The 21496-nt window shown below is 40.3% G+C and overlaps 1 protein-coding gene across 1 annotated transcript in view; it reads left to right on the forward strand.

Moving 5' to 3' along the window:
- The window catches only part of UFL1 (UFM1 specific ligase 1), a 63773-nt gene that overhangs the window by 3186 nt on the left and 39091 nt on the right, over positions 1-21496 (forward strand). The window contains exons 4-6 of the mRNA XM_043438980.1: positions 12875-12972; positions 13494-13608; positions 16110-16240. Of these exons, the coding sequence (XP_043294915.1) occupies positions 12875-12972; positions 13494-13608; positions 16110-16240 (344 nt within the window). The remainder of the gene's footprint in view (positions 1-12874; positions 12973-13493; positions 13609-16109; positions 16241-21496) is intronic.

The raw sequence follows: 21496 nt of genomic DNA on the forward strand, positions 1-21496 counted from the left end.
AGTATGTGGAAGTTAAACCTAGGAGATATTTTTAGAAAATACAAGTGTATGTGTTACCAGTAAGGGTTTTTTTGTTGTTCAGTGGCTAAGTGGTGTCTGACTCTGTGCGACCTTACGGACTGTAGCGTGCCAGGCCTCCCTGTCCCTCACCGTCTCCTGCAATTCACCCAAGTTCATGTCCATTGAATCGATGATGCCATCCAACTGTCTCATACTCTTCTGCCCTTTCTCCTTTTGCCTTCAATCTCTCCCAGCATCAGGGTCTCTTATAATGAATCAGCTCTTCGCAGCAGGTGGCCAAAGTATTGGAGGTTTAGCTTCCACCTCAGTCCTTCCAAAGAATTTTCAGGGTTGATTTCCCTTAGGCTTGACTGGTTTGATCTCCTTGCTGTCCAAGGGACTCTCAAGAGTCTTCTCTAGCACCACAATTCAAAAACATCAATGCTTTGGCATTCAGCCTTCTTTATGGTCCAACTCTCACATCTGTACATGACTACTGAAAAGACCATAGCTTTGAGTATACAGACCTTTGTCACTGTATAGATTTGTCATAGCCCTCCTTCCAAGAAGCAAACATCTTCTAATTTCATGGCTACAGGCACAATCTGCCCAGGAAGAAAAAAATCTATCACTGCTTCCACTTTTTCCCCTTCTATTTGCCAGGAAGGAATGGGACCAGATGTTATGACCTTAGTTTTTTTTAATGTTGAGTTTTAAGCCAGCTTTTTCACTCCTCCTTCACCCTCATCAAGAGGCTCTTTAGTTCCTCTTTACTTTCTGCCATTAGAGTAATATCATCTGTATATCTGAGGTTGTTGATAATTTCTCCTGGGAGTCTTGATTCCATTTTGTAACTCATCCCGCTCAGCATTTCGCTGATGTACTCTGCATACCAGTTAAATAAACAGGGTGACAATATACAGCCTTGTTATACTCCTTTCCCAGTTTTGAACCAGTCAGTTGTTCCATACAAGTTCCAGCTGTTGACTTTTGGCCCGAATACAGGTTTCTCAGGAGACAGGTAAGATGGTCTAGTATTCCCATCTCTTTAAGAATTTTCCAGTTTGTTGTGATCCACACAGTCAAAGGCTTCTGCTTAGACAATGAACCAGAAATAGATGTTTTTCTGGAATTCCCTTGCTTTCTCTATGTTTCATTGATTGTTGGCAATTTGATCTCTGGTTCCTCTGCCTTTTCTAAACTCATCTTGTACATCTGGAAGTTCTTGATTCAAATACTGCTGAAGCCTACCTTGAAGGATTTTGAGCATAACCTTACTAGCATGGGAAGTGAGCGCAACTGTCCGATAGTTTGAACATTCTTTAACAGTGCCTTTCTTTGGAATTGGGATGAAAACTGACCTTTTCCAGTCTTATGGCCACTGCTAGGTTTTCCAAATGTGCTGACATATTGGGTGCAGCACTTTGACACCATCATCTTTTAGTATTTTAAATAGCTCAACTGGAATTCTGTCACTTCCACTATTTTTTTTGGTAGTAATGTTTGCTAAGGCCTACTTGACTTCACACTCTAGGATGTCTGGCTCTAGGTGAGTGACCACACCATTGTGATTATCCGGGTCATCAAGACCTTTTTTGTACAGTTTTTCTGTGTATTCTTGCCACTAATCTCTTCTACTTCTGTTAATTCCTTACCATTTCTGCCCTTTACCGTGCCCATCCTTGCATGAAATACTCCTTTGATGTCTGCATTTATCTTGGAGATACCTATTCTTTCCTATTCTGTTGTTTTCTTCTGTTTCTTTGCATTGTTCATTGAAGAAGGCCTTCTTATCTCTCCTTGCTATTCTCTGGATCTCTGCATTCAATTGGATATATCTTTCCCTTTCTCCACTGCTTTTCACATCTCTTTCCTCAATTATTTGTAAAGCTTCCTCAGATAACCACTTTGCCTTCTTGCATTTCTTTTTCTTTTGGATAGTGTTGGTCAGTACCTGCTGTACAGTGTTACAAAGCTCTCTCCATAGTTCTTCAGGCATTCTGTCTACCAGACATAAGCCCTTGAATCTATTCATCACCTTTACTGAATAATCATAAGGGATTTGATTTAGGTCATACCTGAATGGCCTAGTGGTTTTCCCCACTTTCTTTTAGTTCAAACCTGAATTTTGCTGTAAGGAGCTGATGATCTGAGCCACAGTCAGCTTCAGGTCTTGTTTTTGCAGACTATATAGAGCTTCTCCATCTTTGGCTATAAAGAACGTAATCAGTCTGATTTTGGTATTGATCATCTAGTAATGTCCATGTATAGAGTTGTCTCTTGTGTTGGTGAAAACGGGTGTTTGCTATGACCAGTGAATTCTCATAGCAAAGCTCTGCTCGCCTTTGCCCTGCTTCATTTTATACACCAAGGCCAAGTTTGCCTGTTAGTCCATGTATTTCTTGACTTCCTACTTTTGCATTCCAGTCTCCTATAATGAAAAGTACTTTTTTTTTTTTTTGGTGTTAGTTCTAGAAGGTCTTGTAGGTCTTCATAGAACCATTCCACTTCAGCTTCTTTGGCGTTACTGGTTAGGGCATAGACTTTGATTACTGTGATATTGAATGGTTTGCCATGGAAACTAACTGAGGTCATTCTGTTGTTGTGGAGATTGCCCACAAGTACTGCATTTTAGACTCTTTTGTTGATTATGAGGGATACTCTGTTTCTTCTTTAGAATTCTTGCCCATAGTGGTAGATATAATGCTCATCTGAATTAAATTTGCCCGTTCCCGTCCATGTTACTTCACTGATTACAAAGATGTTGATGTTCACTCTTGCCATCTCTTGGTTGACCAAATCTAATTTACCTTGGTTCATGGACCTACTTTCCAGGTTCCTATGCAATATCATTCTTTATGGATTGGACTTTACTTTCACCGCCAGACACATCCACAACTGAGCATCATTTCTGCTTTGGCCCAGCTCCTTCATTCATTTTGGAGCTATCAATCTGGGGTAATTGCCCTCTGCTCTACCCCAGTAACATATTGGACACCTTCCAACCTGGGGGACTCATCTTCTGATATTGTATCTGTTTGCCTTTTTCTATTGTTTATGGGGTTCTCACAGCAAGAATACTGGAGTGGTTTGCCACTTACTCCTCCAGTGGACCATGTTTTATCAGAACTCTCCACCATGACCCGTCTGTCTTGGGTGACCCTGCAGGGCATAGCTCATAGGTTGATTGAGTTTTGCACACCCCTTCACCTTGACAAGGCCATGATCTATCAGGGGGCATCAGTAAGGTACACTACACTATATGCAGGAAACTGGCCAATTTTGTGTGAATAGGTTTAATTTCTTATTTTTTCAATATTTTTTGTTTCAGAGTATAGTTGATTTCTAGTTCTTTTTCAGAATCCTTTCCCACATGGGTTATGCAGAACATTGCATAGTATTCCCTGTGCTATACGGTAGGACCTTCTTAATTATTTTATACATAGTAGTGTGTATCAGTTCAGTTCATTTGCTCAGTCATGTCCAACTCTTTGTGACCCCATGGACTGCAGCACACCAGGCCTCCCTATCCATCACCAACTCCTGGAGTTTACTCAAACTCATGTCCATTGAGTTGGTGATGCCAACCAACCATCTCATCCTCTGTCATCTCTTTATCCTCCCGCCTTCAGTCTTCCAGCATCAAGGTCTTTTCAAATGAGTCAGCTCTTCTCTCAGGGGGCCAAACTATTGGAGTTTCAGTTTCAACATCAGTCCTTCTAATGAATATTCAGGACTGATTTCCTTTAGGATGGACTGGTTGGATCTCCTTGCAGTCCAAGGGACTCTCAAGAGTCTTCTCCAACACCACAATTCAAAAGCATCAATTCTTTGGCACTCAGCATTCTTTATAGTCCAACTCTCATATCCATACATGACTACTGGAAAAACCATAGCCTTGACTATCCAGACCTGTCTTGGCAAAGTAGTGTCTCTGCTTTTTAATAGGCTGTCTGGGTTGGTCATAGCTTTTTTCCAAGGAGCAAGCGTCTTTTAATTTCATGGCTGCAGTCATCATCTGCAATGATTTTGGAGCCCCCCAAAAATAAAGTCAGCCACTGTTTCCACTGTTTCCCCATTTATTTGCCATGAAGTGATGGGACCAGATGCAATGATCTTGGTTTTCTGAATGTTGAGCTTTAAGCCAACTTTTTCACTCTCCTCTTTCACTTTCACCAAGAGGCTTTTTAGTTCCTCTTCACTTTCTGCCATAAGGGTGGTGTCATCTGCATATCTGAGGTTATTGATATTTCTCCCGGCAATCATGATTCCAGCTTGTTCTTCTTCCAGCCCAGTGTTTCTCATGATGTACTCTGCATATAAGTTAAATAAGCAGGGTGACAGTATACAGCCTTGACGTACTCCTTTTCCTATTTGGAGCCAGTCTGTTGTTCCATGTCCAGTTCTAACTAAATGTCGCTTCCTGACCTGCATACAGGTTTCTCAAGAGGCAGGTCAGGTGGTCTGGTATTCCCATCTCTTTCAGAATATTTCACAGTTTATTGTGATCCGCACAGTCGAAGGCTTTGGTGTAGTCAGTAAAGCAGAAATAGATGTTTTTCTGGAACTCTCTTGCTTTTTCGATGATCCAGCGGATATTGGCAATTTGATCTCTGGTTCCTCTGCCTTTTCTAAAACCAGCTTGAACATCTGGAAGTTCATGGTTCACATATTGCTGAAGCCTGGCTTAGAGAATTTTGAGCATTACTTTACTAGCGTGTGAGATGAGTGCAATTGTGCGGTAGTTTGAGCATTCTTTGGCATTGCATTTCTTTGGGCTTGGGATGAAATCTGACGTTGCCCAGTCCTGTGGTCACTGCTGAGGCTTCCAAATTTGCTGGCATATTGAATGAAACACTTTCACAGCATCATCTTTTAGGATTTGAAATAGCCCAACTGAAATTCCATCACCTCCACTAGCTTTATTCATAGTGATGCTTTTTAAGGCCCGTGTGACTTCACATTCCAGGATGTCTGACTCTAGGTGAGTGATCACACCATCGTGATTACCTGGGTCCTGAAGATCTTTTTTGTATAGTTCTTCTGTGTATTCTTGCCACCTCTTCTTACTATCTTTTGCTTCTGTTAGGTCCATCCATTTCTGTCTTTTATTGAGCCCATCTTTGCATGAAATGTTCCTTTGGTATCTCTAATTTTCTTGAAGAGATCTCTAGTAGTTTCCATTCTATTGTTTTACTCTATTTCTTTGCACTGATCACTGGAGAAGGCTTTCTTCTCTCTCCTTGCTATTCTGCATCCAAATGGGTATATCTTTCCTTTTCTCCTTTGCTTTTCACTTCTATTTCACTCTTTTTTAATGGCTGAGTAATATTCCACTCTATACATGTACCACATCTCCTTTATCTATTCCTCTGTCAGTGGACATTTAGGTTATTTCCATGTCTTACTTGTTGTAAATAGTGCCCCAGTGAACATTGGGGTGAATGTATCTTTTCAAAGTATGCTTTCCTCCAGATGTATGCCCAGGAGTGAGATTACTGGACCATGTGATAGTTACATTTTTAGTTTTTTAAAAATCTTCATACTGTTCACTGTAGTGGTTATACCAGTTTTACATCCCCACCAACGGTGTTAAGAGGGTTCCCTTTTCTCCACACACTGTCCAGTATGTATTGTTTGGAGACTTTCAGATGATGGCTGTTCTGATTGGTGTGAGGTTATAACTGATTGTAGTTTTGATTTGCATTTCTCTAATAATTAGTGACATTGAGCATATTTTCATGTTTTTGGCCATCTGCATTGTCTAATTCAGTGAAACCATGAACCATGCCATGTAGGGCCACCCAAGACAGACGGGTCATGATGGAGAGTCTGACAAAACATGGTCCACTGGAGAACAGAATGGCAAACCACTTCAGTATCCTTGCCTTGAGAACCCCATGAATAGTATAAAAAGTCAAAAAGATAGGATACTGAAAGGTGAACTCCTCAGGTTGGTAGGGGCCCAATATGCTACTGGAGATCAGTGGAGAAATCACTGCAGAAAGAATGAAGAGACGAGGCCAAAGCTAAAATAGCACCCAGTTGTGGATGTGATTGGTGCTGGAAGTAAAGACTAATGCTGTAAAGAACAATACTGCACCGGAACCTGGAATGTTAGGTCCATGAGTCAAGGTCAGTTGGAAGTGGTCACACAGGAGATGGCAAGAGTGAACATCAACATCTTAGGAATCAGAATGATCTCTGTTCGTTTTCAAGGCAAACCATTCAATATCACAGTAATCCAAGTCTATGCCCCAACCAAAAATGCTGAATAAGCTGAAGTGGAACAGTTCTGTGAAAGACCTACATGACCTTCTAGAACTGATACCAAAAAAGATGTCCTTTTCATTATAGGGGACTGGAATGCAAAAGTAGGAAGTCAAAAGATACCTGGAGTTACAGGCAAATTTGGCCTTGGAATACAAAATGAAGCAGGGCAAAGGCTAACAGAATTTTGCTAAGAGAATGCACTGGTCATAGTAAACACCCTCTTCCAACAACACAAAAGAAGACTCTACACATGAACATCATCAGATGGTCAATACTGAACTTAGATTGCTTATATTCTTTGCAGCCAAAGATGGAGAAGCTCTATACAGTCAGCAAAAACTGGGAGCTGACTGTGGCACAGATCATGAATTCCTTATTGCTAAATTCAGACTGAAATTGAAGAAAGTAGGGAAAACCAGTAGACTACTCAGGTATGACATAAATCAAATTGCTTAATGATTATACAGTGGAAGTAACAAACAGATTCCAGGGATTAGATCTGATAGCGTAGCTGAAGAAGTATGGACAGAGATTCGTGACATGGCACCGGAAACAGGGAGCAAGACCATCCCCAAGAAAAAAAAAATGCAAAAAGGTAAAATGGCTGTGTAAGGAGGCCTTACAAATAGCTGAGAAAAGAGAGAAGCTAAAGGCAAAGGAAAAAAGAAAAGATAAACCCATTTGAATGCAGAGTTCCAAAGAATAGCAAGGAGAGATAAGAAAGCCTTCTTCAGTGACCAGTGCAAAGAAATAGAGGAAAACAATAGAATGGGAAAGACTAGAGATCTCTTCAAGAAAATTAGAGATACCAAGGGAACATTTCATGCAAAGATGGGCTCAATAAAGGACAGAAATGGTAGGGGCCTAACGGAAGCATAAGATAGTAAGAAGAGGTGGCAAGAATACACAGAACTGTACAAAGAAGATCTTCATGACCCAGATAATTACGATGGTGTGATCACTCACCTAGACCCAGACATCCTGGAATGCCAAGTCAAGTGGGCCTTAGGAAGCATCACTGTGAACAAAGCCAGTGGAGGGGATGGAATCCGGCTGAGCTGTTTCACATCCTGAAAGATGATGCTGTGAGAGTGCTGCACTCAGTGTGCCAGCAAATGTGGAAATCTCAGCAGTGGCCGCAGGCCTGGATCAGGGCAGTGTTCATTCCAATCCTGAAGAAAGCCTATGCTAAAGAAATCAAAATACCACACAATTGCACTCATCTCACACTCTAGGAAGATAATGCTTAAAATCCCCCAGGCCAGGCTTCAGCAATACGTGAACCGTGAACTTCCAGATATTCAAGCTGGTTTTAGAAAAGGCAGAGGAACCAGAGATCAAATTGCCAACATCCACTGGATCATCGAAAAAGCAAGAGAGTTCTAGAAATACATCTACTTCTGCTTTATTGACTACGCCAAAGCTTTTGACTCTGTGGATCACAACAAACTGTGGAATATTCTGAAAGAGATGGGAATACCGGACCACCTGACCTGCCTCCTGAGAAATCTGTATGCAGGTCAAGAAGCAACATTTAGAACTAGACATGGTTCCAGATCGGGAAAGGAGTACGTCAAGGCTTTATAGTCACCCTGGTTATTTAACTTACATGCAGAGAACATCATGCGAAATGTTGGGCTGGATGAAGCACAAGCTGGAATCAAGATTGCCGGGAGAAATACCAATAACCTCTGATATGCAAATGGTACCACCCTTAATGGCAGAATGAAGAAGAACTAAAGAGCCTCTTGATGAAAGTGAAAGAGGAGAGTGAAAAAGTTGACTTAAAGCTGAACATTCAAAAAACAAATCATGGCATGCAGTCCCATCACTTCATAGCAAATAGATGGGGAAACAGTGGCTGACTTTATTTTTGGGGGGTCCAAAATCACTGCAGATTGTGACTAAGCCATGAAATTAAAAGACATTTGCTCCTTGGAAGAAAAGTTATGAGCAACCTAGACATATTAAAAACAGAGACATTACTTTGCCAACAAAGGTCCGTCTAGTGAAGGGTAACTGTTGCTTCCTGACCTGCATACAGATTTCTCAAGAGGCAGGCCAGGTGGACTGGTATTCCCATCTGTTAAGAATTTTCCACAGTTTGTTGTGATACACAGAGTCAAAGGCTTTGAAATATCAATAAAGCAGAAATAGATGTTTTTCTAGAACTCTCTTCTTTTTTCGATGATCCAGTGGATGTTGGCAATTTGACCTCTGGTTCCGATGGGGACTATGGTAACATTAATGGTGAACTGCGAGGGAGACCTTGCCCACCTGATGCTGCCACGGCCCTGGTCCCTGTGGTGAGCCCCAGCCAACCCACCCTCCCCAGGAGACCGTCCAACACTAGCAGGTTGTTTTGGTTCAGTCGCCTGTTGGGTCACTCTGCTTTCCCCTGGGTGTTGGTGCCAGCAAGGTTTTTTTTGTGCCCTCCAAGATTAGAGTCTCTGTTTCCCTCAGTCCTGTGGAAGTCATGCAAACAAATTCCACTGGCCTTCAAGGCCAGATTCCCTGGGGGTTCCTGCTCCTTTTGTCAGATCCCCGGGCTGGGAAGCCTGGTGTGGAGTTCAGAAGCTTCAGAACAATGAGAGTACTTCTTTGATATTCTTGTTCTCGTTTGTGGGTCACCCACCCCACGGGAATGGAATTTTATTTTACTGTGATTGCGCCCCCTCCTACCATCTCGCTGTGGCTTCTTCTTTGTCTTTGGACATGGGGTATCTTATTTGGGGGGTTCTAGCGTTCTCCTGTCAGTGGTTGATCAGCAGCTAGTTGCAGTTTTTGTGGTGTTGCAAGAGGTGGTGAGCACACATCCTGCTACTCCACCATCTTGAACTAAACAGCACTGATCTTTGTTTTCTGAATGTTGAGCTTTAAGCCAGGTTTTTCACTCTCCTCTTTCACCTTCATCAAGAGGCTCTTTAGTACCTCTTCACTTTCTGCCATTAGGGTGGTGTCATCTGCATATCTGCGGTTGTTGATATTTCTCCCTGAAACATTGATTCCTGCTTGTGATTCATCTAGCTCGGCATTTCACATGGTGTACTCTGCATCTAAGTTACATAAGCAGGATGACTATGTACAACCTTGATGTACTCCTTTCCCAATTTTGAACCAGTCACTTGTTCCATGTAAGGTTCTAACCGTTGCTTCTTGACCTGCATACAGGTTTCTCAGGAGGCAGGTAAGGTGGTCTGGTATTTGCATCTCTTTCAAGAATTCTCCGCAATTTATTGTGAGCCACACAGATTAACTTCAGCAGTATTATCCAAAGACACATACTGGAGACATACATAAATCCAGACTAACAGAGATCTCACAGTTTTTGCTCAAGGTTTAAAATGCCTCTTTGTGTTTTTTTGTTTGTTTTTTTTTAATCTTGGCTTGAAGTTCTACTAATTAGTCCAAGGGCAAAGTCCCAGAAAAGTGGGCTGTGCTTGTATCCCAAAGACATAGTAAGAGGATTTCAAGCTTTCTTCTAGGTGTGTTTTCTCTCAAGGTCAGAATTCCTAAGGAAAAAAATATTTTAACAAGCTAACTTTCTCTAATTGCCTATACAAAAGAACCAGTTTTTTTGAGAAGTGTCTGTTTAAATCTTCCACCCACTTTTTGATTGGGTTGTTTATTTTTCTTATATTAAGTAAGCTGCATGAGTTGCTTTTATATTTTGGAACTTTAACCCTAAGAAAACAATAATTCAAAAAGATACATGTACCCCAGTGTTTATTACAGCACTATTTACAGTAGCCAGGACTCGGAAGCAACCTAGATGTCCTTCGACAGATGAATGGATAAAGAAGTTTTGGTACATATAAACAATGGAATGTTACTCAGCCATGAAAAGGAATGCATTTGAGTCAGTTAGAGTGAGGTGGATATACCTGTAGCCTGTTACAGTGTGAAGTACGTTATTAATGCATATATGTGGAATCTAAAAAAGTGGTACCAATGAACCTATTTACAGGGCAGGAATAGAGATGCAGACATGGAGAAAAGACTTGTGGACAGAGTTGGGGAAGGAGAGGTGGGGCAGATGAGAGAGTAGCCTGGAGCATGTGCATTACCATGTGTAAGATAGATAGCTAACGGGAAGTTGCTGTGTAACACAGGGGACCCGAAGTGGCACTCTATGACAACCTAGAGGGGTGGGATGGAGCTGGGGGAGGTTCAGGAGGGAGGGGAGCATATGTATACTCTCGACTGATTCATGTTGTTGTATGGCAGACGCCAACACAGTACTGTAAAGGAATTATCCTCCAATTAAAAACAAATTTAAAAAAGAACCAGTTTTGCAATTTCAAAAGAGTTTTAACCAGTTTTCTCTGGAATCTAAACAATATTGTGGTCTCACAGCGTCAAAAAAGATTATCTTTTTTTGTATTCATAGTTTTATAGCTAAAATTTAGACCAAATAGTGGTTAAATTGACACTCATAAGAGGGGCAGACTGACTGATGAAATGTTGTCCCAGGGTACCATCAGTGGTGTTTATAACTGAAAGCAGATGGAAAGAACAAAAAACTTAATGCCCTAGGAGCATTTTCAAGGGATATTTCTTTGGGTTTAGAAGGAGATCCTCCCATGTTGAATAACCTGCAGCTGAGACCAGCACTCCTAGAAATGAAGTCCAGCATCCTGGAAACATTACTCGGAGGCACCTGTAAGGGATTCACAGCATCCTGTGGATCGCCTTTGATCTTGATGCTGATGGGCTTTGGGGCATCCTCTACTCCCTCACTGGTTTCTAACCAGACATCTCTGGCAGCTTTGGTTCCTTTCAAGGTGCTCTCCCTCCTTGCCTACGGTGGACATTTGCACCAGTGCAGAGCAGTTGCTGGGTTTTCCCTAAGCCTTTATAGACAACAGATCTCCTCTGTGTCCTATAGCAAGATTTCCTACGCTGGGGTGTACTCCTCAGGGTTGAGCATTTATAAAATTTACGTTGTGATCTACTGAGAATTGGCCAACTCAGTAGGCTGTCCGTAGCAGTGTATGGGCTGCAAAAGCCTGGGGTCAGTGTGAGGGGTCAGCTGAGAAGTAAAAGGAAAAACTCTTGGAGGAATTGGAGTTGAGAAGCATAATTATTTCAGATGTGTGTGTTTTATAACAAAGATAAGACCTCAGGGAGCCTGTGCACTCAGCCTGATGAAGACAGCACTGGCAGTTTAGAAATAAAAAGCAAAAGATCTTTTCCCAGGAGGATGTTGAACATATGTAGTGAAAAACAGGCCTTTCTGTGCAAGATAAGTTGGAAAGAAAGGCACAATCCAAAGGAGAAGCAAGGAAGATAGTGCACGCAGAGATCTCTTGCCATAGTGGAGCGAGACCTGCAAGTTACCTTGGCAGCAATCCAAATCATGGCACCAGATGATGTTGGCAAGTGAGAGGACCTTGGTTCTTATCTTCTTCAGAGAAAGAATTCCACAAAGAGACATTTTAAAGCAGACACAGAATTTATTGGAAGCACAGTACATGCAAAGAGAACAAAGAAGCAGTCTATTTAAAACAAAGCAGAAATACACACCCAGGAAAGAGTGTGGGTGTCCTCCCTAATGAAGAGCGTCCCAGAGAGGTGATTTAAATCACTTACATGGAAGCAGTTTTTCCTGGGTTTTTTATTTCCTCTGGCTAGTCCTCTTTCTTTATTTCCCACCTCAGACTTGACCCAAGGCTCTTCCTGATAGACTTATCCATCTTTTTGCCAAGATGGATTCCAGCGTGGGAGCCTGTAGGAGATTGACAGCACCTATTATGGGATAGCGCCCCTCCTTTTTGACCCCCAAGTCTTTCTACTCATGTGCAGTCCTGGAGATCTCCTTGACCTCAGAAGTGATAGATGCAGTCGTCTTATTTCTTGACTCCAACAGAGCTCAGCTTCTGCTATTAACTTTATCCTTGAAGTGTCTAGGGGAAGCAAAGCTCCAGTTTACTCCGCTTGACAAACTCCAGCTGTTCAGCTCAGGGACCCATCTGCCTCCAACCTCAGAACCACCAGCCAGGATCTGCTGAGAAACCTCATTCATGACGCTGACAGTGGGTTTGGCTGACTTATTTGCAAGCCCATGGATCACACCATGGGCTGAGATGTATCAGCAGGCTTGACCACCTGAATGCTGGCCTGTAGAGCCTCTCTTGAGTGAGAGAGTCAGGGCTGGGATGGTCCTTGGGCCAGGAGGCTCCCTATGGGACAGCAGTCCACCGATTGCTCAGAGGCAGTGGGCAGTTTGGGTCATAGACTCAGACTCACTGCATGATGTCAGCAGGTCAGGACCTGCCTGTTGGACTGCTTCAGGCGCTCCCTCTCACCCCTGTCTGCCTCCCTGGGGTCTAGGTGGGACTCTGGAGGTGAAGAGACCTTTGAAGTTGTGTGATTTTGTAGTGCAAGCTTTCTTAGCAAGTGAAAGTGTACAGGTTCAGAAATGAAAGTAAATAAGCAATAAGCCCCTAATTGTTTGAGATTTTTTATAATACTTCAAATCAATTTGAAATTCACCTAAGGGGAAGTAAGTTTTCATTTTTTTTAAAGTTCTAAAATGTATAATTTCAAATTTAAAAACAATATGAACTTATCACTAATAGAATGTGTACTTATTTCCCAGGTAATTAATGTGGATCTGACTCATATTGAAAATAGAATTGGTGACATTGTTAAATCAGAAAAACATGTTCAACTAGTATTGGGACAACTGATAGATGAGTAAGTACAATAATTAAGAATACCTTTTTGTGGGGTTTTTTTGGTAAGCTTATACTTAAATTTAGAATAATTGTGGCACTACGGCATTTTTTAGAACTCTTCTAGTACTGATTTTCATTATTGTACTTAAAAAGTAAGTGATTACTTGTGTGGAATACTAGGGAATAATATAAAGTTTTAATTTTTTCTGTTTTAAAGCAACACGAAACTTAATTTTTGTCATCTTTCCCATTTGAGCTTAACTCTGAAAGTAGAATTGTTCCAAAAGTCTTAATGAAAATGACTGTAGAATTTTAATTGTTGAAAACAATTTCAGCATTTCTTATTTGATTAACCTTCCATTTAGTTACACTGATAAGAAAAATTTCAGAATGTGATTAATGAATGGTGTTTACCTAAACATACCCATATTAATTACTTTTGGGGAATGCCTTATTGCAGCAGAAATTAAACATAAAAAGATAAAGGAACATTATTATTCCTAATTGAGTTTTTCCTTTTTTTTAAATTTAAACTATTAGGAACTATTTGGACCGTTTAGCAGAAGAAGTAAATGATAAATTACAGGAAAGTGGTCAAGTAACCATAGCAGAACTGTGTAAAACCTATGATCTTCCTGGAAACTTTCTGACACAGGTATTTTTTCTCCTTAATGGTATAATTTGTCTTTTCAAATAAATGGCGAGTTTGAAAGGATGGAAAAAAGCTAAACTTACTATTATTTGTTTTTTTGCAAGTGTTTTGACTATTTCCTAGTTTTAACTATGTTCTAGCAATATATTTGGGGGATACTTAAACATTGATGGCTCTGAAAAGATTGTTTAGAAGTGATTTTAATCTTCCTGAACCCAGAGATACCCTAAACTTGGTAGACTTAAGGTCTCTTGGACCTGCTTGGATGCAGTAGCAAGTATACCAGAAGTGTATCTTTATTGAATGCTTCTTTAGCGAGGATATCTTCAGTTCTGGTTGCTAGTTATAATTTAAGCAACAACTGATGAAGACTGTAATTTATAAGAGGTGCTTCTGGCATCTTGTGTGGTAAAGGTCACAGGTGCTGCTAAATGTCCTGCAGTGCGCAGAGCATCCCTTCCCAAGAGAACGCTTTCTTCCCCAGATGTCAGTGGTACCGACTTCTTCTGATGGCACCTTTTCTCCTCCTCTAAACAGAGAGCATGATAGGGAGAGGAATCAAGGAGTGGCTTATAATCCCTTAATTTTTGGTACTCGTGTCAATACTCAAATAGGATTATAAGTTAAATTACAGTGGTGCCTGAAAATAGAGACTATTTCCTTGTTTGTTATTTTGGTTTTCTTAAAGTGGTTTAACATTTTAGAAGTCTGTTTGGAACAGTGGAAGTTAAACAGACCATGATTTGAATTCTGTCTATGACACTGCTTAGTTACTTAGGGTCAGAAAAATTATTTTTTATGACTGTTTGTGCTTCAAGTTAAATATCTGAAAATGGGAATAATTGTCTCTCATAGATGTCAGTGAGGTGTCATGTATATGGTATATCAGGTGAAATGGCTGGACTAGAGGAAGTTCTCAATAAATGATGGTTCTGTTTATGTATTTACTGGGACAAATAAGGGAAAAGCCAAATCATTTTAGGTATACTTAAGAAAATCCAGCTTAGAGAAATTACCAAACCATAATTGCATGAGATTAATTTATAATGCAACAGATTTACTCACTCATTTTAAGTGGGTGATTTCTCCTCATTGCATCTAAAATACCATTAAGCATATAGATCTGTTTTACAAAGCGTTTCAGGAGGCTAAGCTCCTGAGCAAGTGTATGCAAATTACATAAGATAAAATGAGTCAGTTCAGTTCAGTCACTCAGTCGTGTCTGACTCTTTGTGACCCCGTGAATCGCAGCACGCCAGGCCTCCCTGTCCATCACCAGCTCCCAGAGTTTACTCAAACTCATGCGCATCGAGTCGGTGATGCCATCCAGCCACCTCATCCTCTGCGGTCCCCTTCTCCTCCTGCCCCCAATCCCTCCCAGCATCAGGGTCTTTTCCAATGAGTCAACTCTTCGCATGAGGTGGCCAAAGTACTGGAGTTTCAGCTTCAGCATCAGTCCTTCCAATGAACACCCAGGACTGATAAAATGAGTAAATACATGTAAATCACAGAAGGCAAAAAAATATGTGTTTTTGGTCAGTTTTACATTAAAGTATCAGAACAGACCAAGTGGTTTGTTATTGTGCTACTGATACATTTTAGAAATATATATGGTTTCTTTTTTCAGTTTTAATTTTTCTCAGTATCATAGGCAGTATTGTAAAAGCTCACTAAGAAGTTGTTTGGGGGACTTCCCTGACAGTCCAGTGGATAAGACTCTGAGCTTCCAATGCTAAGGGCACAGGTTTAATCCTGGTTCGCAGAAGTAAGATCCCACATGCCTCATGGGGCAGCAAAAAAAATGGATCCTTAAAAAAAAGTTGTTTGGAAAGCATTTTTCTGTACCATAGAAGTATCAGCCAGGCTGACTCGAGTGGATTTAACTTGTTCTGGAAAGGGAAATATGTCCAATATTTCCAAATACGTTCATAAACCTGACCCCAGTCATAGTGTAGCTGTGGAGAAATGCTCTCCTCAGGTTACCAAGAAATCAGGTTGTCTGTCAGTATAGATTTATGGACACAGTTTGTTAATATTTTCATCACAGAGTATAACTTTTCAGGTCTTATGTATCCCTAGGTTGCAGAATCTTGGGATAATATTTATTCCTCTGTTAGTATTAGCAGCTCCATATAAGATCCTCTCCAGGATCCTTGTAAATGTCTTGGTTGTCTGTGTTTCAGGCTGCCTATATCTGGAAAACTGGTTAATTTCTTTTATTTTACTCTATAAATAGGCCTTATTAGCAGGTAGCTGAGTTTTTTAACGTATGAGTTATTAGACTCATTCAGTTCTTGTCTTCACCATAAGATTATGAAGTTTCCTAGATCCTAAGTCTTCATTTTACTTTATATATCTTATTAATTTATGCTTGCTGAAATTACTCAATCATATGATTAATGCAACATCATCATGCAGCATGACTTTGGTAAACATATACAAATGTAAATCTGTAATTTTGTTCTATCATTTTAATAAGAATTTTCACCCATCTTTACCCTCAGGCACTAACTCAGCGACTAGGTAGAATTATTAACGGACACATTGATCTTGATAACAGAGGAGTAATATTTACTGAAGCTTTTGTATCTAGACATAAAGCACGCATCCGTGGACTGTTCAGTGCTATTACCCGGTAAGCAAGTTTTAAAGTATGTGTATTTTTACATTTCTTTGATCATTGTTTGCCTTTTTTTTTCCCCTTAAATCTTATTCAGGACCCTAGTTTATTAAACAGAAGGGGAACTTCCATAAAATAGGAATGGGGATCCCAGACTCTGGAATGTGTCCACGTTCTCTCCAACCCACATCTCTTTCTCCTACCTTCACCACCCTTAAGACCCCAAATGCACTTCTGCAGAATACCCAGATCATATATAAAGTCACTGTGGGATCATGGAAAGAGCATGCAGTCAGAAACCCCTGGGTCATAGCTCTATCATATAGTAACCATGTGACCTTGAGCAGGTGTTAGTCACTTAACTTCTTTGAGCCTCAGATGGTGCTGGATGACTTTAGAACTCTTTACTAAATAAAATTCTAGTAGTCTAATGAATAACCATTGTACTTTCAAAATCACTTTAACTGAATATTTGGGGCCTCTGTGACAAACTCCAGCATGGAATTAAGAAAACCTGCATTCTCAGTTTTCTCTTTTCTCCTTTCATTAAATTTATCTCAGTGGTTTTTTTGGTCCCCCAGCATATAAATGTCCAGATTTCTCCATTTTAAAACAATCAAACCTCTCTTAACCCTGGATTCCGTTCCCTCTACCATCTTGTTTATTCCTTTCCTTAAAGGGAACCATCTCAAATTGATGTCTACAGTTATTGTCTCAGTTTTCTTACCTTCTGCCACTTCTCAGCTTACCCATCTGGTTTCTTCCACTTACATAGCAATGATGTCAGTCTCGTTAAATCTAATGGGTATTTCCTATCCTTGTTTTACTTGACTTTGTAGCACCATTTAACTCCAATTATGTCTTCTTCTTGAAATGTTCTCCTCTCTTTTTCTTTTTTTTTTTAACACCACACTTTCCTGATTTCTTCTTACCTCTTTTGGCTGTGACTTTTAAGTCAGCTTTTCTGGCTCTTCCTCCATTCACTAGCCTTGAAGTTTTCTTTCAGGCCATCTTCTCTTCTCATTCCTGCACTACCTGCATAGTTGCTTTTAAGTTCCAGACACATACAACTTATATAGTATCTCTATTGAGGTGTTTTACAAGTGCCTCAGATTCAACATATTTAAAATAACTCACTGTCCTCAGCTGTCCCACTCCTCACCTCTTCTGAATTCTTCCATTTGTGTTTCCATTATCAGTAAATGCCATCATCAGGTTGGTTTTGCCAGAAAACTGGGAGTCATCCTTTACGCCATCCTTTCTCTCACCTCTGTTTCCAGAACACAACATCTTTTGAATTCATATTCTAAATATTTATGTAATCTTTACTTTTCTGACATCACCATTCTCACGAATTCAGGCCATTTTTTACTGGACTGTTTTAGTAGCTTTCTAACAAGGCCCTCTTCTATTCTTACTATATTTCAGGATGCTCTTTTGCATGGCAGCCACAGTGATTTCCTTTTGTCATTCAGTAAATCAGAAGCGCTCGTTGAATACCTGGTACATGCAGGGCCCTAGCAGAACGAAACACTGAAAGGTTAGAAGAGAGAGCTCTCAATCTGATGCAATAGTATTTTTTCTCTCTCTTTTTTTAAATCTCACGCTTATATTAATAGAAAAGTTGAAAGAGAACCTTTTTTTCAAATTCTGTCTCATTTGAAAGAAAGTAGCTGACATTATGTCCCATTACCAGAAATACTGTAGTCTGTTTCCTACAAACAAGGGCAGTGTCCTATAAAACTACAATACAAACATCAAAATCAGAAAACTGACCTTGATCCATTACTACCATCTAATCTTTGGATCCCATTTGTGATTTACCAGTTGAATCCTAATAGTATTCTATATAGAAAAAGGATCCAGTTCAGAATCACATATTGCATATAATTGTCAAGTCTCCTTGGTCACTTTCAATCTCCAACACCTACCTTACTTTCATGAGATTATTCATTCTTTCCTTTCTGCTACTTTTTTCTACTGATAATTCAGGTTGTTCATCATTGGCAGGAATATCACAGAAGTGATTATATCTCTTTGTCATTGAACCCTATCCAGTGGCATGCAATTTAGATTTTTCCAATTACTGATGCTGCTGTGTTGTGCTCAGTCATGTCCAACTCTTTGCAACCCCATGGTCTGTAGCTTGCCAGGCTTCTCTGTTCATGGGATTCTCCAGGAAGAATACTGGAGTGGGTTGCCATTTCCTTCTCCAGGAATGACTGAGGTGCATTGTAACTTCTTAATAAGAAGGTATGTAGATTTCTCATTAAGGTTTTTTTGTTTCCCTTTGTAATTATTTGTGGGGCAGGCAGTTTGAGATCTTGTGAGTTACCCTGTTTTTCATCAAATTTTCAATTTATTCACTAAATCACTACAGATTTAACGGCTTTCTATATTATTCTTTGGATTATAATCCATTGTTATCATTATTTAGATTTTCAGGTTGGCTAATGGAATGCCCTTCAGCCTGGCTTCTTTGTTCTTTTGACATTTCTCAATCTTTCCAGTACTTCTTTTCTTTCTGATACACAAAGGAGTTCCAGGCTCAGTTCATCCTTTGCCTGTTCGACCTTAGAATCATCCATTTCTCCAAAGACCTGTGGTTCCTTTTAGTACAGTATTTAGAAACCAATATCTGAACAGTAGATTGTTTATTGCTGTTTGGGTTGTTCCTGCTCCCAAGCCCTCAGCAGACAAGCTACAGGATACACATGGGAGGACAGGGAGGCCTGGCCTCCATAGGATCATAAAGAGTTTGACATGACTGAGTGGCAAACGACAATATACATGTACACCCCTATATATATGTGGTTTGTGGTTTTTTTTTTTTTTTTGCTTTTTTATTTTTGTGTATCAAAAACCATGAGGTCACACTGAAATAATTAGTTAGAAGAATGAGATATGTAGGTAAAGTAAACTACATTGCAATTCCAAGTTGAAATAAAAATCTAGCAGCTTAGTTTCATTGTACTAAAAAAGGTAGAAATTTTGTGCAGTCCAATTAAACTTGTATTGAACATCCACAATAGTTTATGTACCCAGTAGTTTTAAGATAAAGTTCTTCAAGGAGTCCTTTGCATGTTTTTAGGAATATGTTTGGGTAGAAAGAAACAGAAAATAAAAAACATGAGAAGCTTGTAATAAGATAAACAGAGAGAGGAGAGCAAAATTCACAGAGCGTGTAATTGGACCTAATTGGTCTGTTGTACAGTTGCCAAGTTGTGCCTGACTCTGCAACCCACGGACTGCAGCACACCAGGCCTCCCTGTCCTTCACCATTTTCTGGAGTTTGCCCAGGTTCATGTCCACTGAATTGGTGAAGCCATCCAACCATCTCATCCTTTGTTACCCTCTTCTGCCTTCAGTCTTTCCCAGCATCAGGGTCTTTTCCAGTGAGTCAGCAGTTCACATCAGGTTAGCCAGAGTATTGGAGCTTCAGCTTCCACATCAATCCCTCCAATGAGTATTCAGGGTTGATTTCTTTTAGGGTTGACTAGTTTGATCTCCTTGCAGTCCAAGGGACTCAAGAGTCTTCTCCAGCACTGCAATTCAAAAGTATCAATTCTTTGGCACTCAGCCTTCTTTATGGTCCAGCTCTCACATCCATACATGACTACTGGAAAGACAATAGCCTTGACTATACAGACCTTTGTCAGCAAAGGGGTGTCTTTGCTTTTTAATACACTGTCTAGGTTTGTCATAACTTTCCTGCCAAGAAGCATTCGTTTCCTAATTTCATGGCTGCAGTCAACATCCACAGTGATTTTAGAGCCTAGGAAGAGGAAATCTGTAACTACTTCCACCTTTTCCCTTTCTGTTTGCCATGAAGGGATGGAACCAGATGCCATGGTCTTCGTTTTTTTAATATTGAATTTTAAGCTGGCTTTTTTGCTGTCTTCTTTCACCCTCATCAAGTGGCTTTTTGCTTCCTCTTCGCTTTCTGCTAGTAAAGTGGTATCATCTACATATCTGAGGTTGATGTTTCTCCCAGCAATCTTGATTCCAGTTTGTAACTTATCCAGCCCAGCATTTCACATGATGTGCTCTGCATACAAGTTAAAGAAACAGGGTGATAATAAACAGCCTTGTCGTATGCCTTTCTCAATTTTGAACTAGTCAGTTGTTCCATTCAAGGTTCTAACTATTGCTTCTTGACCCGCCTACAGGTTTCTCAGGAAACAGATAATACGGTCTGGTATTCCCATCTCTTTAAGAGTTTTCCACAGTTTGTTATGATCCACCAGTCAAAGGCTTTAATGTAGTCAATCAAACAGAGGTAGATATTTTTCTGGAATTCCCTTGCTTTCTCTGTGATCCAGCAAATGTTGGCAGTTTGATCTCTGGTTCTTCTGCCTTTTCTAAACCCAGTTTGAATATCCATAAGTTCTCAGTTCACATACCACTGAAGGCTAGCTTGAAGGATTTTGAGTATTACCTGACTAGCATGGGAGATGAATATAATTGTCCAGTAGTCTGGACATCTTTAGTATTACCCTTGGGATTTGGGATGAAGATTGAGGTTTTCTAGTCCTGGGGCCACTGCTGGATAGTCCAACTTTGCTGACAAATTGAGTGCAGCACTTAATAGCGTCATCATTTAGGATTGTAAATAGCTCTGCTGGGATTCCATCATCTCCACTAGCTTTACTGACAGCAGTGCTTCCTAAGGCCCGGTTGGCTGCACGCTTCCAGAATGTCTGGCTCTGGATGAGTGATGACACCAACGTGGTTATCTGGGTCATTAAGATCTTTTTTGCACAGTTCGGTGTATTCTTGCCATCTCTTCTATATCACTTCTGCTTCTGTTAGGTCCATACACTTTGTGTCCTTTATTGTGCTCCTCTTTCTATGAAATGTTCCTTTGATATATCCAGTTTTCTAGACGAGATCTCTGGTCTTTCCATTCTGTTGTTTTCCTCTGTTTCTTTGCACTGTTCATTGAAGAAGGCCTTCTCCTCTGACCTTGCATTTCTCTCAAACTCTGCATTCAGTATACCTTTCCCTTTCTTCCTTACTTTTCAAATCTCTTCTTTCCTCAGACAACCACTTCGTAAAGCTTGCTCAGACACTTTGCCTTCTTGCATTTCTTTTTCTTTGGGATGGTTTTGCTCACTGCCTCCTGTACAGTGTTACGAACCTCTGTCCATAGTTCTTCAGGCACTTTATTTACTAGATCTAATCCCTTGAATCTATTCATCACCCCCACTCTATAAGCATAAGGGATTTGATTTAGGTCGTACCTGATTGGCCTAGTGGTTTTCCCCACTT

The sequence above is a fragment of the Cervus canadensis genome, chromosome 20, assembly GCF_019320065.1.
Source record: "Cervus canadensis isolate Bull #8, Minnesota chromosome 20, ASM1932006v1, whole genome shotgun sequence".
NCBI classification, from domain to species: domain Eukaryota; kingdom Metazoa; phylum Chordata; class Mammalia; order Artiodactyla; family Cervidae; genus Cervus; species Cervus canadensis.